Here is a 27,422-nt window from a genome sequence, read left to right on the forward strand (position 1 = left end):
ATCTGCAGGCTGGTGTTAGAGATGTGGGTTGTTCCCTGAGAACATTTTATGGGAAAGTAAGATGCTTTTCCTGAGGCAGGGAAAATGCTAGAATGCTTCTCCTTATATTTTGATAGTGCCTTCATGCATGTGAAGGGACAGAGTTTCAGGGAGGATAGTCATGAGAAATAATTTGGAGTCGTTCCACATGAAAGAACCTCTGAAGTGGATTACAGTGAAGTACAAAGGTTGTTTTTATAGTGTTTTTTTCAGCTGGCAGTGACAAGTTGTATTATGAAAGCTCTTAAGTGATGTGAGTTCCTAAATCCAATTTCTCAAAAGTGACTTGGCATCTTTAATTGCATAGGCGTCTTTGGTGATTGCTCCTCCTGTATCACATAGAGAAGTCTCGGTGTGGTGTGTGCTGGTATCCAGACGACCTCCTTATGAATGAGCAGATTGGAGTGGGCTCTGGTAATTATAAACTACTTCGAAAAACTTAGAATCACTAAGGCAACTTAGAATCATTAAGTTAATATTTACTTATGTATCTTATATAAACCTCCATTTCATCATGCTGATGCTTTTTTTTTCTTACTTTTTTTTGGGTGATCTTGCATATGATACATCCATTAATGGGTAATCATATTTAAAAGTATTGAAGATGGAAAGAAATGCATCACTGTTTTCACTTGAAAGCTGAAATGCCTGGAGGGCTCACATCACAGAGCTATACTTTTGGTGGCATTAGCAGGTTTGAAACACTATTGGGCTCCACAGTCAGCCAGCAGCAGATTTGTGGCACACACTTTTCTGAAAAAGTGTGCAAAGAGTTGGCAATGTGCTGCTTCAATGTGGCCATGCTTGGATTTCACAAATAGCATTTTCTGTAAGATCCTGACATTTGTGTATTTTCTCAATCTTGAAAGGGTTATAATGCCAGGATTATTTCAGTGTTGGCTTAGCTTCTCAGTAAGAAACCGTTTTGCTTCCTGAAAGAGATCAGTCCCATTCAGCATTGCAGCCAACGGCCACTTTGTCAGAGGAGGTGGAAAAAAAGTTCTTTTGGGAATACAGTACTATTAAACTTGTCCAATCCTCAGGACTTCACAGAGAAGGCACTTATTAAAGCATGCACTAAGAGCAGAAAGAAGAAAAATGGTAAACCAAATTGCTGAAAATGGCAAAGAGCTATTGCTAAAGGGTAAGTACTTTGTGTTGATTTTAATACCTACAGAGGATTATAGCATTCTGAAATTATCAGCGTTTCTTAGCCGAAGAATAAAATCATTGCACTCTGAAATGCAGGATTATTAAATTGCTAAATCCTTTGAGTTGTAGGGTATCAGTCAACTTGATTGGTAAAGCTGTTCTCTAATCTAGTTTTGCTAAGTACAGTAGAAGTCTGATAGTAACTTCGCACATGTTTATCTAGGGATAAGTTGAAGATCTGTACTTAATTGTACACTTAATTCAGTACTCTGGTGCAGCCTAACTGTTGCATACGTTATTGTCTGCGAGCTTAGACTGTTTCTTTCATGCAGAACACAAACAAATGCAGCCTTTAGAACTCTGAACTGTTTCAGAGGAACTAATGTATTATCAAACAATACAGCTTTTTAATTTGCTTTTTGGTCCAACTGTGCTTTGTGTCAGTTTCGTAGAGGTCAAAGCTGTTGCTGTTTATAAATATGTACGTGGTACCTGCAGTGTAGTGGGTAACGAATTTGGACAAGTTTACCTTGACTTGGGTAAAATTCAGTAAACTCGGAATTTTACTGACAGTGTCAATCTAATAGTGAGGTAAATTATGTTATGTATTAGTCTTAAAATGGTGAGTGAACACATTATATTCTTAAAATACCCATGAGCGTGGATAGTTTGGCCTTTAAGCTGCAGTATCTGATGGAAGTGTGTGTCGGGGTCTGGCACGCAGAGTTCAGTGGTCAGTGTAACCGATAGTTTGAGCCTGTGTTTTAAGTACAGAGCATTTCTTTACTGCCTAAAAACTATCCAGGTAAAGATCTGCCCTTTCATTCTGCTATTCTTTCCTCTCAAACAGCCTTATTGTTGCTGGGTGGTTATCTAGTGCACCTTTGGCCTTTGTTTTAATAAAATACTGGGTCAGCCTGGAATTTACAGCTCATGCTTTCTGCCACCTTCGGTGAGAAAGACCTGGTAGCCCAAGGTCTTAACTGAACTGGCATTAACAGATTTCAGTTGGTTATTTCATTACCAATGCCTAGTTTGTAGTGTGAATGAATTTTATCTAACTAGATGCGATGCTATTTGTTTCATGTTTCTCCTATTCTTGATTTAAATATAATATTCCTAATGAAAAAACACACACCTAAACGACCTTTACTCCCCCTTCAAACCCGACAACTTAGTAAAGGTTTCAAAATGTTTTGAGAACTGTTTTTTCAGAGCCTGGAATGTCGCAATCAATCCTTCGCTTCTGCAAAATAACGAAATTCTCATTTTCAGTTTTGAAAAATATGAAAGTTAAGTCGTAAATCATGACTTTCTGGTTTTGCATGAAAAAAGTGTTCTGGATAATACTGACTACTTTGTACCTAAAGGAACACAAGTATTCCTCATTATCAGATTTGTGCTTGTAGTCAGAGTTTTCATTTTAGAAATGCTTGTGTTTCTGGCTAGCTATGTGTTGTCCATAGAGAAACAAATATTTCCAGTAGGCTGTATTTTTATTTGTGTTATTATTTTTAAGTAAGGTCTATACTTTGGACTGTTACTGATGTTGTATTAGGATTTTTGCTAAGCAGTTGGAAGTGAGTAATTTAGGAAAAGAAGCAGCGTCTGAATTCTGTGCATAAAATGTATAGTGATGTCTGAAAAAATATAATTATAAATTGAGTAATTTGTTACGCTCTACCAAGAAGGAGACTTCATAACATTCTGAGAGTAGGAATTTTGTTTAGCCCAGCCACATGTGACAAACTATGTGAATATAGTGTATAAGCAGGTTTAGAATGTGTTTGAAATCAAGGTGTCATCTACATGTTTCTTAGGCTACGGTAATGTGACAGTCTCATGATATACTTTGAGAATACTCTTAAAAGCTTTGCTCCTGAAATGTGGAGATAGGTCGTTCTTGAGCTGCTTGCAAAGGCCAAGAAACTTGTTTAGGGCCTTCTGTTCTGCAGCAATACTCAGCCCCACACACCTCCACTGCTGCTGGGTGAGGAGGAGAACGCCGTGGGAACGTGGCACAGCCTCTTGGAGGAAGCAAGTGCTTGGGAAGGTGGTATCATCGGTAACATCTGGTGAGCGCCTTCTCAAGAACTGTGTTAAAACAGTTTCTTGTGTAGAAACAAGCCAAGACCCCAAAGTAGTAAAACGGACACGGATGGATTTTTACATTAAAACTTTATCCTTAAGGCTATGAACAAACGTCTTCACAAATAATGTTGTGACTAGTAAAATTACCTGGTTATGCAAGGAAGAAGTACTCTACGTGAAAGTAATTACTGTTTGCAGCAATCCCATTGTTCTCCAACTTTTTTTATTCCTGTAGAATACCTATCTTGGGTGCATTCATTTGCTTCCGGGTCTTCTGAGAACAGTCAGTGTAGCAAATCTATTTTGGTTTTGTGGTCAAAAAAACCCCACCTGAATTCTGGCTTAATTGCCAGTTGCATAGAAATTTGCAGATATTGACACATGAAAATCTGAAAAAGCATAAGGAAATCTTAACAGAACTAACTTGCTTTCCAAAGCGAGATAAATTTTTCATACCTGAAACCATCTATAAATTAGGGTTTTTTTATTTAGCTCAGAGTCTCTTTAGAGGTAATGTGCAGCATGCCAGGGTGTATGTACAGGAGAGGCACTCCAGGGATCAGCTAATTAGCCATCTCTTTCTGAGTAAAAAGCAAGCATACAGAATGGGATGAATATAACGACATTGTAGTTGAATATAGCTGCCTGCTGTTTAGATAGCTGAAATTAGATTAAAGGAAGCCTGCACCAACTGCTTGGGTATCAACTCGAATTTCTAATCTTGGATTCTAGTGTTATTTGTAGAGAGAATATTAAAAGTATGAATTACTATTTTTTTATACTATGATTTTAAAAAGGTGTAAGATTAAATAATGTTCTCAGTACATGAGAATGGCTCAGTTTGTGTGCCTGTCACAGGCTTTGTGACCAGTGGTGCTTGTAAAATAGCGCCTGAATGACAGAAAAAAGTGGTGTTAGCTCCTCTATGGTCTGTTTCATTACTTTTTTTTTTTACTGTATTGTAGGCAATGGAGTCCATACATGCATAGTACAATTACAAGTGAGATACTAGCTCTTATGCTGCTCCAGAAATTAAATTACATTGAGGGGAGGAGTGTTGGGCTGTCCTTTGAGCTGGATTTCCACGAAGTATCTGCTGTTTGTCAGTTAGAAAGAGGTAAATAAACCAATGGTTTTTTTTCCTTTGTCAAGCCTGGCATTACAGCTCTGACTCTGTAATCTGATTCACAGTAAAATTCTTTGAAGAAATTTATTCCCTCAGTTAAGATTTAGCAGGTAGGGAGGACTAAGGCAGCTCTGCGTGCCACCGTCACAGCTCGTGGCTATAGCTGAGATACATGTCTGTAAAAGCAAAGTGGCATAAGTTTGTTATCGAAGTTCGGCTCTCCTGGGATTGATTTATTTATTTCTAAAAAGTATTGTAGGCTTCCCTGCAGTTTAGTTAGCATGACTGTGTTTTCCCCTGTCCTCTTAGCTGTGCTGACTGGCCCGAAGCTGCTCAGCCCGTGTCCATCTGTGCCTCCGGCGTGCCTGAGCTTGTCAGGTACATGGAGCTGCCGTAAGAACTGGGCAAGTGTCTCTCTGAGTTAGTCATGTCCCGGTGGAAAGATCTGAGGTTGTTTTAAGACATGCTAATTTCCACTTATTTAACTGAACACGGTGAAGTCGGGGAGTGGTGGTTTTCTTTAAGGGAGTTCAGAAACTGGCAGTAGAGAAGAATAAAATCCCGACAGGTCGAGTCATGTAGCCACTCCTGTCACCTTCTGACAGGGATGGTTCCTCTTTCGGTAGTCTGGATGAGTAGACTATCACTGCGAAGCTTCCTGATCTTTATGATAGTCTCTCTGTGCCTAATTGTTCAGCTTTACTTTATCCTCACTAATCTTCTTTATAGTTACTTTCATATACCTGTTGTGTCTGTAATTCTCTCTAAATTCTGGTTTTCATCTGTCAGTTACTAAACATAATGGCTTGCACAAAAGACTTGCACTTGGCATGCTCAAACAGCGAAACTGTGTCTCTCTGGCCTAATCCCCTTACAGTAGGAAGGCAGTATCGTGAACGCTGTCCTCTGTGTTCTTTTTTTTTTTTAATAGTAAGTAAAGACAACATAAACCTTTGGAGAACAAAATAGAACCATTCAGTAGCATATCTGCTACAGTTTTGTCACAGTGTTTTTTCTTGGCAATGAGAAAAAAGACAGAAGTTTGGACATCCATTTATTGCTTTTATTCTGGCACCTGGGCTTGTGTGTTTGTGTCTATGGGGGGATGCACACTTAGGATTTTTAGGTTTTGTTCCAGAGACCATCTTTGATATTTTGTGGAACTTGGGTGATCCACATGATGATGAACCTTGCTCCACACACCTGTGTCTGTACCTGAGTAGGGGAGCTTTAAAAAATTCAGGGAACTATGGTGGAGATATTTAGATAAACTATATATTTGTAGTGCTGGCCTCAAACCGAATTATTTCGTTTGGAAGAGAACTGGTAGCATTCAGAAATAAAATGCCTTAATTATTGAAGGATAATGAAGGCTGAAAAGCAGTGAAACAACTGAAGAGGAAACATTAACCTATTTGGAATATAGCTTGCCTGCCTCAGAAACTGAGATTAATTGGGGACTAAGGCAAATAAATTATTCTCTGTTGCAGAGTATATAGGTCCTTCTTTAAGAAATGTTCCTTGCAAAACAATCTTGCATGATGAAAACTTACACCACATAGCTACTGTCCAAGACCAAGGACTTGATAACTAAGAATGTGGAAATCTGTACGTATGGCACAAGATGGTGCTTGCCCAGGAGACTTCATGGTTCAGAATATAAACTCTCCTCGTGTGAAGCTGAGGCAAGAATTCCCCGGAGTAGCTCTCCGAGGTCACCTCTGCTCTCTTCCAAAACTGATGGAGATAACAAGCTCTTCCCATGCAAGTAAGTCTCTTCTGAAGCTGCTGGCATCGCTCGGTGGCAGACAGAATATAGTAGACAAATGTTTTATTGCAGTACATCTTGTATGCTGTGCTGCGGTCCGTTCTATTCTATTTTGTCCAAGCACATTTGTGATTCTTATTGAGGAAATGGTCATAGTCACGAAGCAGAATATGGAAAGAGATAAAATGAGATAGACTCTTTGATGCTGTGCTTTAGGACACTTCCAAAAAGTGGAGATTGCACAAAATGTGCAACTGTGGTGAAGGTGGTTTTGGCGGTCATTTAATCAGCTGTATTTAACTTAGCAGTGTAGTACTCTTCTTGAATTGGCACACGTCTCTGCAACACCCAGTCCTACACATTGGTGAAGTTCAGACAGGTCATTGTTGTAAAGAACTTGAACATAAGCTTATACTCGGTTGCTTCCTGTTGCAAGTGTACAGCGTTTGGGTGGGGTTTTAGTGGGACATTTCACTGGATCAGTAGAATCATGCAGCTTGAAAGTTCATTGTTATTTTTGCATTGTTCACAGCAATTGATTATCTCTATATACTTTGAGGCTAATGGAATTAATGCTGTAAATTTGATAAAAAGCCAACAGTATTTCTCCTGCCATTTGAACACTTCTCTCAAGATAAAAATGTTCACTATCAATCTCAGAAGGAATACTCTCTTTATGTTTGCTAATTCTACTGATTTTTCTATTGCAATTTGCTTTGTTTGGGCTTCCTGTGTGCAGGAAGTGTATAAAACCAGGACACCAAGGAGTCAAAGTCAGAGGGAAAGTCTAGTGGGAAGGAATTGGGTGGTGCTTGAAAATGCAAATGGAGAATGAGAGATGAGCTGGATGCTCTTTTAGAGAAGAGAGAGAGTGAGTTTCTGAAGAGACCAAGTGTGAAAAAATTACTAGAGGTAAAATGAAGATACATTTAAAAAATAATGCAAATTAACTTGAAGAATCATCATAAGTCACTTGTCCTTGTCAGACACAGAGAGATGGGATGAAGTAATCTTTCTTAACTAAGGATAGGTTATACCAGTGATGGTAATGAGAGGCTTGGTATTTTGAAAGAGCAAAACAATTGTCATCTTATATAAAAATCTGAGCTTGAATGTATGAGTTATCTTGACAACAGTGTGATTTTATGCATGAAAAGAGTGAGAGTTTCTGTAAGCACTGCAAGGAAAGAAACGCCCATTATACTTTTTTGAGACAATGGTAAGCTGCATGTGTAAGGTAAGGCTCCTGATGGAAGAACTATGAGAACTAAGAAAACAAAGAATTGATTTAAAAATCACTCAGTGATTTAAAAAAACCCAGCCAAACAAAACCCCAAACCAAACAAAACCCCAAACCAAACAAAACCCCAAACCAAACAAAACCACCTATTTTTTCAAAGGTTCAGCATATAGGAAATGAGAAAACAAAGCAAAGTTACTCATGACGTTGCTGTGTTTGGTTAAATGTGACAATGAGAAGATACGGCACAGACCAAAGCCTTGAAGAATCAAGTAGACAGAATTTCTGTTGATGTTGTCCTTATCATTTGCACATGTGTCTCATTTAATGAGTAAAACCTCTGTGGCACATAACTCCATTTCCTCAGCAAAAACCGCAAATGTACTTGGACTGCATTAGGGTGGAGGGGACTGCAGTGTGGCTTCCAATACATACTGCAACTAAATTGATCTTGTATATTTCTGCCAATGTAGACATAAAAAAATACAGCAAGCAAGCAGTTTTTGCAGATTTTTTTAGTTAATGTTTGGCTTTGCTGAAGTAGATAAACATTTTATTTTGATGCTGTGTGGCTACGCTTACTGATATTTTTCTAGCCGTGCAGAAAAATTCTACAATGTACAGCAATAAACATCTCTTATGTGTTGGTGGGGTCAGCAAATAAGCTGAGCCCACCTGTGCTAACTAACATTGTGGTGTTAGTTGTCAGAGCTGTGAGAGAAGAAATAGGTGCATAAATACAGCACACTGCTGTCTACGAATATTTTTGGTCAGTTAAGTGTTTTCTTCCAGAAGGCTAAAAAGACCTCTGTTTGTGAATATTATTTTTCCAACAGTTTTGTTCGAAGCACCTGTGAGCAATTTCCAGCAAATTGTACTTCTTTCCGTGCACTCCTTCCCCTCAGTGAGAACTGGACTGAACTTTCTTGTAATTTTTTCTACTTGTAGCAACTACTTTTGTAATGGTGTGGTATATGCTCACTGTGTCCAGGGGAAGAGTCTTCTGTTTGCCTGTTATGCTCAGTTGGTAATTGATTCATATTGCAAAATGTAGAGATAGTTTCATTTCAATTATATTAAATAGTTTAGTATAGCCTTGTTGAATTGATTACTTTAATCATTGAAAACATGAACCCAAAAATCCAGCTGTTTAATCTCCCGCATTTTATGTACTCAGTGTACAATACTACTTTAACTGACAGGATTTTCTGTGTGAGATAATTAGGTTTTTCTTTAATTTTCGATTTATTTAATGGTTACTTTTTTTTTGTAAACAGAGATTAAAAAAATATTCCTTGAATTGCTCCTTTCTTAAGGAGATACTCTTGGAAATCTCTTTAATTTGTGTTGGCTGAAAGAGCAGGGAGTGAAGAGTTACAGGCAAAAGAAAGGAATTCTTTTTGTCAAGCAGAGTGTAAAGGGAGCCACAGGTCTGAGAACTTACAAATAATAGAACCAATTTAGTGTGGGATTTTTTTTTCCTCCAGAGCTCATTTTGTACTGTAGTATCTTTTATTTTTTTAAAGTTACTTGTTTAAAGTTACTTGTGGCAAAAAGCTCTACTGACCTTCCATATTATCTTTTTTTTTTTTGACATTGTTCATTGCACATGTGAATGCTTTGCTTTTGCTGTACTTGGTATTACATTTGAACTTAGGAGTGCAAGAAGAGTCTGAAGAATGCCCAGTCTAAATATTCAAAATACAATAAGAGTCAAGGCATCATGAAGTGAGCACATTTGGTGTCTGGGATTAGTGGACATAGTTTAAAAAAAAAACAAACAAAAAACCAAAACCACACCGACAAACCACCCACAACACAAAAAGTGGGGGGGAACACGACAGGGATGGGCTTTGGTTGATAGTTGTTTGTACTGTAATAGCAGAATCTAGTCTTTGAATTATTCAGTCTTACTAAATCAACCTGATTTGATTGGACATACTACTCAAAAGTTACTCTTATTATTACTAATGATTCCTAAGTACATGAGAACTCTCTTGTCAGTGTTCTGTGCAAGAAATAGTTATAAAAGGGAAAATAAAGGATGATGTTGTAGCTGTGACTCTATGGGTAAATTTTACTTTGAGGTGACTTTTTATTCTATTTTAATGAAAATGGAGGAATAGAAATAGAAGAAAACTCTACCTTTAAAGTAACACCTCTGACTTAACATTGCATAACTTTAGATATTAGAAAGAAACAGATCTAACTGACCAACCAATTTTATTCTTCCCAATTTTTGTGTCAAGGTTACAAAGCTTCCTTGGGATATCTGTCTTTCTGCTCGTATCAAAACATGCTTCTTTTCTTTCTTTACAGGTCATGGCAACCATAAAGAAAATAGTCCTTTCCTGAACAGTTCGGAAGCTAGCAAGGGAGGCGATAGTTACTATGACAGAAATCTGGCTTTGTTTGAGGTAATTCTAACTGGCTTTTGTACTTCTAATGTGATTTGTGATCTTTTAAGATGGGAGGGATCGAGCACGTTGTGTAAAGTGGAGGACAGAGTGCTGCGAGGTTCCAGGCAGTGTCCTGTTATTACTATAACAGTAAGAGGGATTTCTCCCCCGCATGCTTTTTTGTGGGTGTATGTATGTACCAGTAAGCAGAGGTATCCTGTGTGATAGAAAAGCTCACGTATTATGAGCACTCGGGACTATGAGGCAGAGAGGTGTGACTGTGGAAGGAAGGAGGACCAGACTGTCATTTGGGAGGCTACTTGGAGCCACACTGAGTCCAGCAGAATCCTCCTCAAGCATCCTCACCTCACTGCCACTGCATTAAATGCAAATATGTCATGGTGCACTAAGACTAAGTTTCTAAAACATGTGAAAATGTGTTTTAGAAGCTCAGGTGCTGGGAAGAGGTGCAGAGGGTCCGTCTGCTTCTGCATCTGCTTTACAGCTGAGCTTGAGTTACGTCTTCACAGCAAGACTGGCAGCATGTACCCATTTCCCGTTCTGGGAACTCGGTGTGAGGCAGCAGGAGCTGGCTCTGCACCCCGCCAGGTTGGCGCCTGCAGAGTTCAGCTGCGTGGCATAGAGCCTGGGCAAGTCTAACTAACCTGCTGCTGGGTAGGAATGCACCGTGGAAATGCTACAACCACGTTTGCAGGCAGTGTGCTTCGGCTAAAAAACTTGGAAGCTTGCTCCCAGCTGTGGTGTGTCCTCCCTCCAAGGCACAGTAAATCTGTGATCAGGATAAACTCACTTGTAGGTCGTGGAGAGCTGGCCGCTTGTGGCACGGCTGCCTTTTTCCTAAGCAATAGCACAGTGCTGGGTCTGTGAGCTCTTTTCTCTGCCACTGAAGAGAGGGAGGAGCATCCCAAAGGCCGCGCTGCTCAGCTGAATGGGAAGCACGTGTTGCCTCAGCCTCTCTCTGGAAGGAATCAGAGTCGAGTTTTTGAAGATGTGAACTGCAGATCAGATCAGAGGAATTAGTGAGAAAGGGGTGCCTGGCTCGTGGCATCTGTTCAGCTCTTTGAGGTCAGTTTCTGTATCAGGTACAAGGCACGTAACACTACTGACCCTACCAGAAACTGTTTGTGATGATACGTGAAGGTATGATAAAACTCCAGATGGTGAAACCTTTCTTAATCAGGATTTATTTCCTGTATAAAAACTTGTTTCTCTTTATCATGCGTTACTTATTGTTCAGTTAGACATGTACAACGTTTTCATTTCAAATAGAAAGGGGAAGGGAATGGCTTGGTTCTGATTTTTTTTTTCTTTTTCCTGTTGAACTTACTTTCAGAAACAGAAGTTAGATGGCAAGAATGTAAGGGTGTGAGGCCTCGGTACATGTGGCTTTTGGGATTTTTATCTATATCCACATGAATTAGATGGCATAGTTTGAAAAATGTAATAAAATTATCAAAGTGCATGCATGCCTACAATGACCAAAGTTTAATCACAAAATCTCTGATTTTTTTGGCAACTTGACCTTTTTAAAAGTGTATCTGTTAATGTAAGCTGACATCAGAGCTACATTAAAAGTATGGATTTATTTTCTTACAGTCCCCAGGCTCAGACTTCTTTATCGCTGTAATTCATGGGTTTTCAGCTCCTAAGAAGAAGGCTGCAGACCTGTTGGCATAATCTTTTCCTGTCAGAGTTGCCCTCCTTTCAGGAAATGAAATCCTCTTATCAGAGGTTCAGGCACAGTGAAATATTCTGTTGTTCCCTGGATAATTTTCCTGGTGTGTTCCCTGGCAGCCTCGGGCATGCAGAGGAAGGAGTGACCCCGGCCACCCTTCATTAATGCTGTGAGTTGCAGAAGCTGACTGGTTGTCTTCTTCCACAGGAAGAACTTGATATACGACCAAAAGTGTCATCTCTGCTTGGCAAATTGGTTAACTACACAAATCTTACCCAAGGTGTTAAGGAACATGAAGAAGCAGAAAGTACTGATGGCTCAAAGAAGAAAGTGTCAAAAGTAAGTAAAGATTGTCTCTATGGCCAGCTGATGAGTGGGGTGATTCTGTATGTGAGTTTTGGGGAGCTGGACTCCTTTCTGCCTTATCTTAAGCCATGATAGTGTCACAAAGAAATACTGTGGAACGTTGTGGGTAACCAGATGTTCCCAAAGAATTGGGGCAGATGTAATGGTTAAGCCCTGTGCACGACAGGGCAGTTAAATACCCTTGATATGGATTTAGATAAGGAGGATAGGCTTTCAGTGGTGAATTGAATAAAGAACAGAACAAAACCCCAGGCTTTTCCCAAGCTCTGGTTTAGGTGCCTGGCAGTTTCTGATACATCTCTAAGCCTGGTAGATACGGCACAAGATTTGCAGGAGACAACACCCTTCTAGAGTGATGGAGGTCAGATTGGATGCCCTGGGGCAGCTCAGGTGTCCGTTTGGTTTTAGGCACTTAGGCAGCTGAATTCTGCCCCAAAGGATCTGCTTTTCCATGGTTAGCCCATTTGGGCTGGCCTTGGGATAGCTAGGTGGAAGGTGGGGTTTGATTGTTGGTACTTAGATTTCTATCAGGAGAGCTGTGTTCTAACTGCTCTTCTCAGTGCTCTGGCAGTCAGTTACTGCTAAATGCAACCATGCCTCGAGTGGCATGGTTGCATTTTATGGCACTTGCAGGCCTGTCAGTTTGCTTGCAAATTTTCTCAAAAGAAAGTTTTCCAAAAAGCCAAGATAGCACTTGAATTCTACAGACTTTTTTAGTACTGTCTTGTTAAAGTCTGAGCCATTTCAGAAAGAGATGGAAGTGATAATGTTGAAAATCAGCACATTGTTCTCAAAAAGAATGCATGTTACCCCATGCTGAAGGCCAGATTCCAGCTCCCTTACTCACACTCCAGTTCCTTGCTCTACTTGTTTTTTATGCTAGTGTTAACCAAGTTGTTCAGTCAACATGAGGCTCAAAATTCAATTTTATCCCAGACCACACGCGCTAAAAGTACTATAATATTTTGGTGAATGTGATGTCATTGCATGCCTGAGTTGAAGGTTGTCTGGGTGCAATAACTGCGTTCTGGTACTAAATGTTTACATTAAAAAAAAAATAATTTAAACATTTTAACTGTGAATTTCTTTTATGTGATACTGGCTCTTCTACTATTTGCTGAGTCTATCCAAAGGTTTTAGCTTTGCATTGCTAATATGAAATGTCAGCTGCACCTCTGGTTTAGCATGCTTTTGGTGGGAATAATGTCAAGCACCAGCTGTTAACATGGTGTTATTACGTAATCTAAAATAATTTTCAGGCTACTGCCATCAAAAGCAGATTGTTTGTTACCCTAGCAAAGATGGAATGGAGGGGGATACGGTAGGTACAACCCGTACTGTTTTGAGAAAGTTCTGATAAGTTTTGCAGTTTATTTTGTTATTAGTTGCCTGACCAGCTCAGACCTGGGTAAGAGGCAGTCTAATCTGAAAGCTGGTCCCATCCCTGTTGGAAAAAGAATTGGGAGATTTTTGGTGATGGGTCTGTAGTGTGAAGTTGGCTAATGCCAATGCTTCACAAAGTAAAAATGGGACAAGTAGCAGGAAACTAAGAAGGTGTTTTAAATCCTGAGTAGAGTAATACATAATGTTTGGTGTTAGTATTTCTACAACTAGGTGTGACTTATGTGAACACTTGCATATTTTTGAGACTGTTTACTGCCAGAAAAGAAGGAGTATTGTCCATGTTAAAGAAGGACTGTTGTCCTTCTGTGGTAAAATAGAGTTTGCGCTGAGTTATGCTTTCCCATGTCCCAAAAATGTGTGTTTGCAGACTTCTCAGATGTTTTTTGTGGAATGGGTTGGGTAACTATTCCAAAGGTGACAATATCATCCTGTGTTAATATCTCAGTATTTTCTGTGTAAACACTGTGGTTTCCTTATGTGAATCCTTGCCTGGCATATCTGTCTCTGGGCTAAATTGTATCAGCTGCACTATCATAACTGTAGTTTGAATTTCTTCTCCCTCTCATGCCATAAGCAACATGAGATTTTTAAACATCTTGCAGAATATAAGAAGGTTGAATATTAACGTGGCCAATAATTATAACCATTAAAAAGAGGAAATTCAAAAGCAGTAACTGTACAGTGCTATGGATTGAACGTAACTGGAAGCTGTGCAAATGGGATTCTACACCTTTGCTTTTAATCATCTTTGAAGTATAAATCAATGTGCTTCTGTTAACTCATCCATCCCAGCATGGTAGCACCAGCGTTGCCAACTGACTGGCTGCTGAGTGCTACACTGGGTGCGCTTGGCAAATACGTACCCAGCCAGTGTGACAGAAGGCAAGCTGCCCATCCTGAAGTGTCATGTACTGGGATTGGCAACTTGTAGGCAAGAATCAAGAGCAAGGACAATGAGCAGATTCTAAATCTGGTATTCAAATATCAAATGAGGAGAGCAGTCCTTTCAGCAAATGAATATATAGTTCTCTATCTGAGCAGGTAAGACAGGTCTCTCGGTGAATACCTTTCTGTGACTGGTATGCCCCTGCCCTCCAAATCCATTCAAATGACACAAAAACCCCAAACAAACCCAACCCAAAAAACAACCACAAAAAAACCCTCAAAGCAACAACAAAAATACAGACACAAAAAAAGAGACAATGAAGTTGTGTGCACATCAAGTGGCCAGATCTCCAAGGGGGCAGTGTTGAAAAAATCAGATCTCGCTTTCAAAGTTTAAGGTTAAGGGACTAGAGAACGATATGCTTTAGCTTTTGGAGGTTGTTGTTGTCAGCACCCGCTTTCTGTAGTGACAAGACCAAAAGAGACCTGAACATTATGATTTCCACAAGCACTGGAAAACACGACATGACTACGCCCTCTCTGATCTCTTGGAATAATTGCTGTGGTGTTTGCTGAAGATGCAAACCAAGATGAGGACAAAGCAGCTTAATATAAACGTATGACCCTGCCTCAGCATTCCCATCAAGTATTTTTGATAGTAACATTTTGTGTTAGATATATCAGATAAAATTAACACAATTTGGTTTCACAAAACTATTAGGAAAGCTTTTTCACTGTGAGGGTGACAAAGCACTGGCACAGGCTGCCCAGGGAGCTTGTGGAGTCTCCTTCCTTGGAGACATTCAAAACCCACCTGGACTTCTTCCTCTGTGACCTACTGTAGGTGATCCTGCTCTGGCAGGGGGGCTGGACTAGATGATCTTTTGAGATCCCTTCCAACCCCTGACATTCTGTGATTCTGTGTAATGCTATTCCATGTAACAGGGTAGAAAATGGGTTGCTTTTTATGTTTCTGAATAAAGTCTTCTATTAAAGCACTTAACAGACACAGTGCTAGAAAATGTTCCCTTCTCATGATGGAAAAAACTATATCAACTATTTTAGCTCATGTATCTTTAACAAGGCAATTAGTTTCTGCGTGGCTGTTTGTCCTCATGCTACAGAGCAACCACAAGAGCTGTCATTATTGATCAATGTCCCTGAGCCCTGCAGCCAAGAGCTTTGATAACCCATCGTGCTGGCACAATGGAAATAGTGTCCTTCAGACTCAGATCAATATTTGTATCAATTATGTGTCTGCAGCTAATTAGAGTGAGCAGACACATCATCTGCATCACTGAAATTGAGACTGTTTTTGAGATTTTTTCTGTCCTTTCTTGGTTGATCTAAACCAGCATTCTTCAAAATGTCTTTGTTTTATTTCCTTTATGCAGCATGAGGTGATTATTTTTTTTCATTTGGTGGCTGTTGAGACTGAACATAATACACTTGTTATTTCAGATTACATTCTGCTGAGGCTTCAGCACTGGTTTAGTATCACTCATCACAACCTGCTATAAAAACAGTCAAGTCACTGCAGATTACTGGTGTTAAATGTTGCTGTGAACAAGACTGGTTCAAGTTGTATTTCTGGATCAGTCTTTCATACCACTGTTTTTATTCCACAGGGTAAGAAAATTTTGAGTAAACTCTTACGCCAGAGGTACATTTAGTAATAGTGTGGCTTGAGTTTTGTCTGTGGGCAGACACACATTTCCTAGGCTGCTCTGCTCTGCCTTAGTCTCCTAACTGGACAGCTAATGCACAATTCCTCTTCCTCTGTGGCAGAGTAAGAGGCCACTTAAGAGGGAGGGGAAGGAGATGATGAATGGTAGAGCAAAGCTGCCTTCTCTGAGGGCAGAAGATAGAAGATAGCTGAGCTGTGATGGATTCTTACGCAAAAGAACAGGTGTTGGGAGATGTGTGAAGGGCAGGCTGAAAGCTCACCTGCTTTCATAGTGCTTGGAAAACTGTCGTATAGAGTATGCAATAACTGCTCCACTTGCTTCTCTGGCATCAGAGCAAAGGGTTGAGCTTCTTCCCTTTTCCCAGGTGCCAGTTTTGACAAACTCTTAGAAAACTCCTTTGCCTCCGAGCATGTCCAATAAATTCACTTGGTGCTGGGTTCAGAGATCCTGTGAGGGGGGTGCTTGGGGGGCCAGTTAGCTCAGTCGGTTGAGCATGGCACCAAGGTCATGGGTTTTGATTCCCGTTCGGTCCCCATGTGTTGCCTGATCTAGTCGAGAGGTGGCGTCCCTGGCGGCAGGCAGGGAGGCTGGATTAAAATGATCTCTAAGGTCCCTTCCAGCCTAGGCCATTCTATGATTCTATGAAAATGACGTGGAGCGTCTCTTAAAGAGAGGCAAAGAGTACATCGGCATTGTCAATAGCAGGCCCTTGTGCAGGGCAAAATCTGCCTGGCAACATTGTTCAGTCCTTTCTCCGTTAGTTTGTGCAGTTGAAGATGCAACGTGAGTCCATGTTTCAACCAAAGCATCTAAACCTCCTCTTCTTACTGAAGTGGATATTCTGACAAATACCCCGAGAAGATCCTCTGCTACTGTAGCATTGGAACAACTTGTTTAAAAATCTGTACTTTACCCTTATCAGGATATTTATGCACAAGCATCGTTTCTGTTACTATCAGTTTTCTGTCCTTGCACATAATCGTGTGTGTGGGGAGAGTCTCATTGATCTGATTTAGATTTCGTCACACATGGAATTTAAAGCTGACTTCAGAAACTTTCAGTCAGCAATTCCTGGCATTTCTAGCAGAGCTGTTCCGTTGATGCTCTCAGGGACACATTTCGTTCTTGTCCCACAGGGCAGATTCCTAATGCAGAGGGGTTGCTTATTTTGACCTAATGATCTTGGAACTACTTGATTTTTCTAGGATTTTTCTTTGTGTAATAAAATACACTCTTGACTTGCCTTGGGTAACTACATTTTTCCATAGTGAAGACAAGGCAAGAACAAAGTTTTTCAGAGCCAGTTTGTCGCCATCAGTAATAGGCTTAAGTACTGTTGCTTTTGATTCAGGACTGATTTGTCTATAAGGGTGCATGTGACCTATTTATTTCTGCATGTAGTTAATGCCATGTGGAGTCAAATTTGACCAAGTGTTGTCACCTTCCTTTAATAGCCTATCATTTAGATGGTTGTTCATGTGGTGGTTTTTGGTTTGGTTGGTTTTTTTAAATCTGTAATATGTCTTGGAATTCAGGTTTATTTATAGAAAGAAGCAGGAAAAAGGATGAGCCTTTGAGAAGTTACACTCTCTATTCCTTCTACATTTTAGCATTCTGTATAATTTTAAATGCCAAAGAAATACTCAGAAAGCAGAAGCAATGAAATAGCTTGTCAGGAAGCCACAGAGATTTGGGACTCTGAAGTGCACTAGTGCCAGGTGTGCCAGTGCAGTGCACACTCGTCTTCATTGAAATAAAACCCCTTGGCAGTGGCATTTTGATATCATTGTTGTGGGTCTGACTGTCCTCTGACAGTAACCGTTTGGGCAAAGGAGAGTTCTACAAGATACAATGTTGAATGTCAGTCCTGCACAGTTCCTGTGAAGTCTCGTAATTTACTTGTATTTTCTGTCACCCTCAAGAGTAATTCAGAGCCTGATGCTAACACTAGATCTGAGAAAGGCTGAAGTCACTAGTTTTACATGAAATTCATAAAATGGAAGGAAATACATTAATGCACGTCTCCAGATTGCTTCCAAATCTTTTCTAGTTTTAACATCACAACAAAAGTATGTTTTCTGCCATTTGAAAAGCAAGTTGTAGGGTTTTTTTGCTATCTAGCAATTCTAGCTTTTCTGCTTTTAATAATTCCAGTTAATTAATGTCAGTGAACTTTTTATTATTTTTTCAGTCACCCAGCATGGGCACCCTGATGGGAGTGTATTTACCATGCATGCAGAATATCTTCGGGGTTATTCTCTTCCTTCGGCTGACCTGGATGGTGGGAATGGCTGGAGTTCTTCAGTCCTTCCTGATCGTATTACTTTGCTGCTGTTGTGTAAGTACCTGAGTAAAATAACACGTGACATAACCTCTGGGAAACTAGTGAGAAACTTGGAGAGGCTGCACTGTAGATGAAGGTGTAGAGAAAAGACAAATTTTTTGCTAGATGCTTCTGCTATGTCTGAGCCATGCGGGGTTTTTTTCCCTTATTTTTTTACTTTTTTTTATTTGACTATTATTTCTAAACTGGCAAACTATATCTAGTGTAGATACGGTCTTAAAAGTAGCAATTGTTGAGCAAACAGCTGTTTTCTGTGCCTTCCCAGGTCATGGGTACCTGCTTTGCTGGAGTAGCCGTTGGAATTTCAGCTCTGTGACTGGAGGGACACCTGCGTTCTTTTATCTTGCTTTGTCTCAGACAGCCCTTATTTGACCTGATAAAGCAGTGGTAGTCTTTCAAGCAAAAGTGTCAACAGTGTGATAATTAAATTCCTGCTACCCTTGTTTTCGCTCGTTCTGCCTGCCAAGGCAGAATAAATAGAAATAAGTTACATTTTAAAAAATGTTGTTGACACAATTCTTACTTCTCCTTGTTTTCCCCAGACTATGCTGACAACCATATCAATGAGTGCTATTGCCACAAATGGTGTTGTTCCAGGTAAGCGTGCTTAGCAAACTTCTCATGGGTTGTTTGGTTAGTTTTTTTAAAAATAAAAAGTAAAATTTCTACAAGCTGTTAATGTGGTTTTATTCCAGAAAAAAATGCTTAAGCCAGGATACAAAGCCTGAATTTGTATCTAGTATTTCTTTGTAGTATCAATTAGATTAAAGATTCATTTATTTGTTCTTTGGTTACTCCCGCGTGAACAAAATTCAATTGAACTGCTGGAAAAGCAGATACACAGTGGATAATTTTATTGCAGTCTTGTGTATCTTTTACAATTTCTAACAATAATAAATGATAATTTTACTCTCACTTTTTCTTGATTCATAGCTGGTGGCTCCTATTTCATGATATCCAGGTCACTGGGCCCAGAATTTGGTGGAGCTGTAGGGCTGTGCTTTTATTTAGGAACGACGTTTGCAGGAGCCATGTATATCCTTGGTGCCATTGAGATTTTACTGGTGAGTAGTACTGGAGTTGTCCTGCTTTTAAGACAAGTAGCATATAGAACATACCCTAGTATTCTCATCACATATCTGTATATGCATTTACAAGTAGAGACTAGAAGGCTTCCAGTTTCTTCAGTGTCCAGTTCTGTACCACTGCACACTGCGGGTGTCCAGAATGGAAGCTCTTCTGAAAACCTGGATGGAATCAAGTAGGACTAAATGGAAGACACATGCTCATCAGTGATAAAGTTGGCTCAGTTGTAGAAGTACAGATAGAATGGGCCGTTATCCCTTGACTTTTCCTATAAACAGAAGATTCCCGGTGAAGAGCATGTTACAAATTGGAAAGTGATTTCAATTTCTAGTACAGGTACAAGAGGGCTACAGTACTATAGGCAGAGTTCTGTTCTCGTGTTCCTTCAGCTTGCGTTCTTCTTGTTTCAGACGTACATTGTGCCACAAGCAGCAATTTTTCATCCATCTGGTGCCCATGATGCCTCCAGCGCTATGCTGAACAACATGAGGGTGTATGGAACTGTGTTTCTCATCCTGATGGCAGTGGTGGTCTTCGTAGGCGTGAAATATGTTAATAAATTTGCTTCCCTCTTCTTGGCCTGCGTAGTGATATCCATACTGTCCATTTATGCTGGAGCTATTAAGTCCATCTTTGACCCACCTGAATTTCCGTGAGTACTGTTTCTGGGTGGGGAGTGTATCTTTGCCTGCAGGTCTGGAAGGTGGGGTTCAGTGGAAGTTACTTAAAAATTATGCCTAACACAAGGTCACAGCCACCGTTTTCGTGAATTGCATCAGATTTTTTTTTTTAGCTGTATGTAGTGACAGTGAGAGTCCTTAGTGTGCAGAGCTTGTGGAATAGAAGTTTTTTAGGCTAAAGCGAATGCATTATTATATTCTTTAACTCCATGGTGGAATGAAGTCTTGTGGTGAGTATCTGGATTGATGGAGGCTCACGTTTCTTTGCAAAGACAATCCAATATCGAGGCTTGCGGCTGTTGAGTTAAATTTTAACAAGAATTTTGCTGGGTTGTTTATGGCCGTTAGGAGGAAGCACTTTGACAGGTCCATTCTCCCTGGGCCAGTCAGATGCGATTGTGCTGCCTTCGTGGTTGGAAACTGTGGTGGTGGGATGTGGCTGCTGGCAGGGAGAGAGGACGTCTCTCGGGGCGTGTGGGAGGTGTGATGGTGCCACACTGAGGCTCTTGCGAAGCTTCTCCTTGGTCTGAAAGCAGATGGGTCTGCCATAGGGGCAGCTGTAGCTCTGCTCCGAGCACAACAACGTGTTCTGTGGTGTGTTGCAGTGAAACGGTAACACCATTTCCTGAGCTAGAGCAACAATAACCTGGATACATGTGTTTTACCAGAAATGCAAAACGTCCTTCCTGATACTGCTGACAAGAGGTGAATGGAATGGAAATAGAGGAGTTGAGTCCGCATAACTATTCACATCTTGAAATATTGTGACCATAACCAAGTACTTGCAACCCTCAAGTGCTCCCTTTAGATATTTAAAGGCCAGATGATTATAATGTTTTACAACAGTGGCAGATTTACAGCAGTAAAAATAAAACAATGTCTCTACCTCCCCCTTATTATCTTTTGGATTGTTCTTGAATGTTCTCCCTATCTTTCTTCCTTGGGCTGTGTTCCTTTTTCTTTTGCTGAAGTAACTGCATACTGTATTTATTTTTGATTCTGGAGCAGAAGGCTTCTCTGAAATTATAGTTCACAGGCCTGCAAACCCTACAAAAATGGCCCTGTCTTCCATTTTCCTGGCTTTAGTGACTGGTGAGACCTGTGAAGCAATTTAACTTATAAAAATGGAAGACATGATTTTTTTTTTTTCTTTTTTTCTGTGAGTGTTCTCTAGTACTGGGAAGATAAGGCGAATATACTTTTAATGGCAGCAAGCTGTTCATTATGTCTCATGTGGAACCATCTTTGCAGAAGTGAATGAAATGAATGCTGCAGTGAACTGTTTTTGTGGTTAGGTGAAACACAGCAGACACTGGGAGATTTTAGCAATTACATGTAGTGTCTTCTGGCAAGAACCACCTTTGCTTGTTGTGATTGAAGCTGAAAAATGAGGTAGCAGACTGGAGCCCCTTGAAGTTTCCATAATAAGAAAGAATTGTGGGGAGGAGCGGATTTCACTTTCCTGGCACCCTATGACAACACTGCTTTTCATGTTTCCCTTCCAGGATTTGCATGTTGGGCAACAGGACTTTGTCAAGAGATCAGTTTGATGTTTGTGCCAAAACCGTAGTGAAGGATAACATTACTGTGGCCTCTAAGCTTTGGGAGCTCTTCTGCCACAGTACAAACTTAACCTTCGAGAACTGTGATGAATATTTCCTGAGGAACAACGTCACTGAGATAGCAGGAATTCCAGGAGCTGCTAGTGGCATTTTAAAAGGTACAATTGAATTATTTTTATTCCTTTAAAAAGGAGATATGCTGAGCACTTGAAATGGGTTGAACTGTTCCCTGCTGGTTAAGAGAGAGGGGACTGAAGAAATGTAATTACAGTGAAGAAAATTATCTTCAATAACGAAAACAGTCTTGTAATCTTTACAAGAGTAGATGACACTTTTGTCCTGATACAGTACTTGTCTGCGGTAAAACTCGTTAAATTTGCCTTGTACATATCATAATTTCTGCAGAAGGTCAGCTGTAATTGAGCTATACCAACATGAGTAAGTTGTTAGTTTTTTCAGAATTCTGTGTAGGTGTGACTCGCCATTTTAGACAGGTTAAGATTACATCGTGAAAGATAAGAACACTTGTATAAAAATAACATACCTCCTTCTTTGCCTGCTCCAGACTATAACTGAAAAGTGTCCCTTATTGAAATGAGCCTCAGAGAACAGTTGCTTTGTGCAGGTGCTGACTGCCTGAGGTTCCTGTTTTCACAGAAACCAGTAGTCTGGTTTCTCAAATGGACTTCACATTTATTGCTGAAATGTCAAATGCTAGCCATACAATTCTGTTACTCTTTCATGGTCTAAAGAACAAATCTGCTTGTATCTAGCAAGGTGGTCAGTCCTGCTGCTTTGGATTCCCTGAGCTACTACGTGTGGATGTGGTGGTTCATAAAAAGTATTCAGTGTGTTTCTTGGGGTTAAAATAGGTATGAAGTTAAAAGAATGTTACATCTAGTGATATTAAAGGATAAAAAATGCTTAGACTTCTTTAGGCTGTTCATGCATATTGTTTTTGTTACAGATTCCCTTCGAAGCACGTAATATAAATCTTCTAACTTGTGTATGTCTTAATTTGCGTTGATTGCCGAGGTGCATGAATTGCATTTGTAATCTTTGGTTGTAGACCGATTATAATGAGAACAGGTTTGAGCTGAAACATGCTTTTCTTTTCTGTGGTGTGGTAATAACATTGAAGACAACTTATGGAGCAATTATTTGGAGAAAGGAGAGATACTGGAGAAAGCACATCACCCGTCTGATGAAGTAGCAGGCCAGAGGAACAACCTTCATCTCTACGTGCTCTCGGATATAGCTACTTCATTCACGGTGCTGGTTGGCATCTTCTTCCCTTCAGTGACCGGTGAGAATACTGGGGTGAGAGAGCATCTTGGGTCTCTGGGCTTTCTTCTCTCCCATGATCTTACGTTCAAAATGCATTTTCAGGTATCATGGCTGGTTCAAACAGATCAGGGGACCTCAAAGATGCACAGAAATCCATTCCTGTTGGAACAATTCTTGCTATCGTCACCACATCGCTAGTCTGTATCCTTTTAAAATGAGTAGACTCCTGGCAAATTGTGACTCCCGTGAATGTCCCTTTGTCTGATTTGTGGAACTGCTTTCAGGTGATGAACTTATCAGTGTGAATATGATTGGTCAGTGCAAAAATTTATTAGTCCTTGACCTGAAAGCATCAGAATTATTATCCTGTTGTTTTCTGTTCCCCTTTTTGCGTTGGGTTTTTTGTTTTTTTCTTTTGTGTTTCTGTTGCTTTTCTTTACTACGGAGTGATCTGTAGCTTTTCAGGGTGGTGGAATACAGGTACATATTTTTTTAGGATGCTGTGGACTACTAAGATAAGGGAAGGCTTTAAATTGGTGAGATCCTAAATTTCAGTTCCTTAAAAAAGGAAAAGAAAAAATAAAAAGAAAGCCTTTTTGATTTGAGTGACATTGAAGAATATAGGTTTTCTTGAACATTCTAGGGCAAGATAAACTGCAGTTAGAAATTAGACTTGATGTTCCCTGGGTGTATTTTTTTGGGAGGGGAAGGTTAATGCATAGTCAGTGGCTCACCAGTACCAGTGAGTTCATGTGTTTGTTTTGAAGGCAGGGGAACAAGAACATATTAAGCCAGCTTACAGGACTGTTAGGTTTTTCTCCTCCCCTTGATTTTTAACACATTCATCTGATTTAATTCTATTCCGTGGTTCCTAATCCCCAGCTGGTGTGTGTGGAAGTGGTACAAGCGCTGTGCTCAGGAGTGAGCTCCACGCAGCTGCAAGTGACTCGTTTCCTGCCTGTTTCCGCCGAGACTGAAGCATTTAAATTGCAGAATATGAGGATGTTCCTCACAGGGGATTTCTAGGTGCTGAGGGTGAGTTCAGAGGAACAGCCTTTGTCCCAGCTGAAGTTGCCGGGTTTCGTATGTTTAAACCCGTCAGGGTTTGGGCCCACAGGAGCTTTGCTTAGGAAAGACTTTATAAATCTCTTCTCTCCTGCCACAGAAGAGATGAAGCCATGGTCTTTCAGCTTCATCTAGCTCTGGTGGTGATCCTAAACTACAACTTACCAGCACCGGAGATTTTTTATTTATTTATTTTTAAAAAGGCAGTTAATTTGAGCAAGGACTTCAAAATTTCTTTGTAAGAGCTTTCTGAATAAATCCCACCCCAAGAGCAGCTGGCTGATTCTCTTGGAAATTTTGCTGGTTTGAACCTGTTTTGGTTTGGGTTTTTTTTGTTTTGCCAAAACTTGCCAAGCTGTAAATCAGGATCCCGGCTCGCTTGTCCCAGCTTCCTAGGAGTGCAGCCTTTTACAGATGTTACTTTGGGAACTGACGCAAAATCAAGAAGCCTACATTTCCTGTGAACATAATAAATATTAAAACAGGTCACAGACATCACCCCCAGCTCTAGGGATAAAATCTTTGCAGCTCAAAACTTCTTTCGTGGTGGGCAGCTTATAGGGAGATGTTCATACGCCACCCAGTGGAAGGCTTCTCTGTGATTGATAGGAGTGATCAGTCTTTCCCCCTTTTATTACTCTTTGTGTTTACAATTTCATTTCAAGGGTAGAGTTTAGGATTTAAACGTTCACATAAACTTAAATCACAAGATCAAAAACGTTTTTGGACTGCCAGATCCAAAAACCCTGAAGTATTTTGTACTCCCCAGTCCAGAAGCAGTACAGTAACAATCTCAGTATTCAGACTTATTGGTGATGTGAGTGACATCAAAGACCACAGAATGAGAAAGCAGAAGGTCATTGCTGTATGTTCAAAATATCTTCAGGCACAAGAGGACGAGAGAGAAAAGAAAGATACTTTAATATCAGTTTCTATTCTATCCTAGCAGATTAAATTGACATTTACATATAAAATTATTTCCTGAGAAGTTTTCTCCTTTATTGCAATGTTTATAGAATAGTAACTTTTTCACTTTAACTTTAGAAGGTATATAGGAGTAGTGAGACATGAGATTACTGACCAGTTTGCTGCGCACTTACAGAGCTGCTGTGGTGCGAACACTGTGGGGCAGAGGCACATAATGACCTCTCCACAATACTTTCTGTGGTTGTTTTCATCTACCGTGTCTAAATAAATTGTATTTCCTTAGCACACTCTGTACTCCAGACTTCAGTTGTGTATTATTATTTGGAGCCTGCATAGAGGGTGTAGTCCTGAGAGATAAGTAAGTTCTACAGCTTTAATGCTTTCCTTTTTCTTTTTTTCAGGGAAGGTGTGTTCTTGCCCATCTCCTACTCCCCTCCATTTTTTTGGTTGTTTTTACTTCTGGGTGCTTTTTAATCTGTATTTGTATGTAAATTGTAAAGAACATTTTGGGAATCTTTTTGGATTTGATTTGATATTACCTGGCACAGTTTCCCTCGGTTTTCCATCCCATGTCTTAATTCTTCCACCGGAGGGCTAGAGCCCTCCTTCAGTAAACTGTAATTTTCTACTTTTTCTCTCTCTTCCGTAGAGAAGCAAGATACTAATCAACAAAAATATTTTGTTTCTTTTTTTTTCTTTCTCAGATGAACCTTAATTCCTTTTCCTCGCTCATTGTCCTTTTTTTTAATTGCCAAATTGCAAAAGTTACTCTTTGCAAACTGTTACTTGCATCACATTGCCATTGAAGGTGCTACCACCAATTTTTGTAAAAGTGCTGGTGACATCAGTAGCGTACAGCCAAAGAGCTGATACACTTTCAGCCTATGGTATGTGAGCAAATAGCTTGCAAAGATGCTCCAGTCCTTCTTGCACCTGCTGACCATGGTCCCCTCAGTCAACAGCCAGTATAATAACGTACCTTCCCTGACCTATGCCAAAGAAGAATCTTAAAAGACCAGCAGCACCCAGCTGGGGCTGTACGTGTGGTATTCGTAGAAGTATTTCCATGCAGCATTTGTGATTATTTTCTTGCATAGAAACCCAGTAAGTTTGGTATTTGATTATCTCTGCCCTTGCATCATTGGTTATCAAACATTTCTGTCTGTGAACCCAAAACCAGGGTTCCCAGTGCTAGAGGCTACAAGTGCTTTTTCTGAGGACTTTCTGCACATCGATGGCTTCATTCCAGTGGACAAGGAATGAAGTGTTTGTGAATGTAATTGTGAATATAATTTGGGGAAAAAAACCCACCCAACCAACCCAAAGCCCCCCAAAGTCTTTTGTAGGCATGTCTGATACTGGATTGTGTTGTGTGTTTTAAACATTAAGCTTTTGTCTGTCTGTTTGTTTGTTTGTTAAGAACTGCATTTTTCCAAGCAAAAGTAGAAAATAATGTTGTGTTAATATATGAGTTTTATAATATATAACTGAACATTTGTTTGGATTGTTGAAATCAGGCTGCAGACACTTCCTGTCTCTGCATTAAAAGTAACTGGGAGTATTTATTAGCTTCCTGAATTTCCCAATCAAGAAAACATGTAATATTTAATATTTAAATGATGTCTTAAAACTAGATGAAGACAGCCAAGCATGAGTGTCAAATACTCTTGGCTGTTCCTCTCCGCAGGTACGGCGATGCGGTGAAGAAGAACTTAGTGGTGGGCACCCTGTCCTGGCCCTCGCCCTGGGTCATCGTCATCGGATCCTTCTTCTCCACCTGCGGAGCGGGTTTGCAGAGCCTGACCGGGGCCCCCCGGCTCCTGCAAGCGATAGCGAAGGACAACATCATCCCTTTCCTCTGGGTTCGTGTGTATTAAAAACAAACCAACAAAACCCCCCAACTCCTCCCCAAAAGGCATTCTGTACGTAGTAGCTAACCAGCTGTTTGGCTTTGGGCTCTTAGAAATCAGATCTATTTTCCCTAGTTTTCCCAGCATTGAAGTGAAGGTCAATATTTGTTATTTTTATGCTTTGTTTGCTTTTGTTAAAACTGGGAATATTTTTAAAGGAGTCTGAATAGACGTATATGGTAATTCTATGAAGAAGTGTAACTTCTAATTCAGTGAAGCACAGAAGGTCATTAGAATAATTTGCTCTTGGAGAACAAAAGTGTGTAGGAAAATTACTACTGGTTTAAAAAAATATATATTTTTTTTTCATTATAACCTTGTGACATACTTAGAGGATATGCTTAATGTTTCTTTTCCTTCAGATTTTTGGTCATGGAAAAGCCAATGGTGAACCGACATGGGCTCTTCTGTTAACAGCATTAATTGCGGAGCTGGGAATCCTTATTGCTTCGCTTGACATGGTGGCTCCGATTCTCTCTATGTAAGACACAGGGCAGTTGCTGTTTAAAGAGAAGAGAAAGTGGTGTGGTACTCTTCTGAGTTTTGCTGATTCATTTGTCTTTCAGAACCATATCTTAAACCAGTAGAGCAAATTACTGGAGCCCGAGTTTCCCTTTTATTATTCCTATTAATTCTCTGACTTCAGGCTTTGCATACACATCTGTTTGGTTTTGCTCTGAAGTATATTCTCTGAATAAATGTCTTTA

General features: G+C 40.0%; 1 protein-coding gene across 2 annotated transcripts in view; it reads left to right on the forward strand.

Annotated features, from left to right (window-relative positions):
* The first annotated feature begins 1,137 nt into the window (after positions 1 to 1,137).
* The window catches only part of SLC12A4 (solute carrier family 12 (potassium/chloride transporter), member 4), a 37,851-nt gene continuing 11,566 nt past the window's right edge, over positions 1,138 to 27,422 (forward strand). The window contains exons 1-13 of one of the 2 annotated variants that reach the window (XM_009868423.1): positions 1,138 to 1,183; positions 9,736 to 9,833; positions 11,719 to 11,850; positions 18,046 to 18,192; positions 18,741 to 18,795; positions 19,132 to 19,262; positions 19,695 to 19,936; positions 21,470 to 21,684; positions 22,668 to 22,832; positions 22,916 to 23,014; positions 25,106 to 25,163; positions 26,493 to 26,667; positions 27,078 to 27,196. In XM_009868423.1, coding sequence (XP_009866725.1) covers positions 1,138 to 1,183; positions 9,736 to 9,833; positions 11,719 to 11,850; positions 18,046 to 18,192; positions 18,741 to 18,795; positions 19,132 to 19,262; positions 19,695 to 19,936; positions 21,470 to 21,684; positions 22,668 to 22,832; positions 22,916 to 23,014; positions 25,106 to 25,163; positions 26,493 to 26,667; positions 27,078 to 27,196 — 1,682 coding nt within the window. Of the gene's footprint in view, positions 1,184 to 6,004; positions 6,177 to 9,735; positions 9,834 to 11,718; positions 11,851 to 18,045; positions 18,193 to 18,740; positions 18,796 to 19,131; positions 19,263 to 19,694; positions 19,937 to 21,469; positions 21,685 to 22,667; positions 22,833 to 22,915; positions 23,015 to 25,105; positions 25,164 to 26,492; positions 26,668 to 27,077; positions 27,197 to 27,422 lie in introns of those variants that run through there. The other variant, XM_009868422.1, reaches the window with a different exon arrangement.

The sequence above is a fragment of the Apaloderma vittatum genome, unplaced genomic scaffold (assembly GCF_000703405.1).
Source record: "Apaloderma vittatum isolate BGI_N311 unplaced genomic scaffold, ASM70340v1 scaffold22444, whole genome shotgun sequence".
Lineage (NCBI taxonomy): Eukaryota > Metazoa > Chordata > Aves > Trogoniformes > Trogonidae > Apaloderma > Apaloderma vittatum.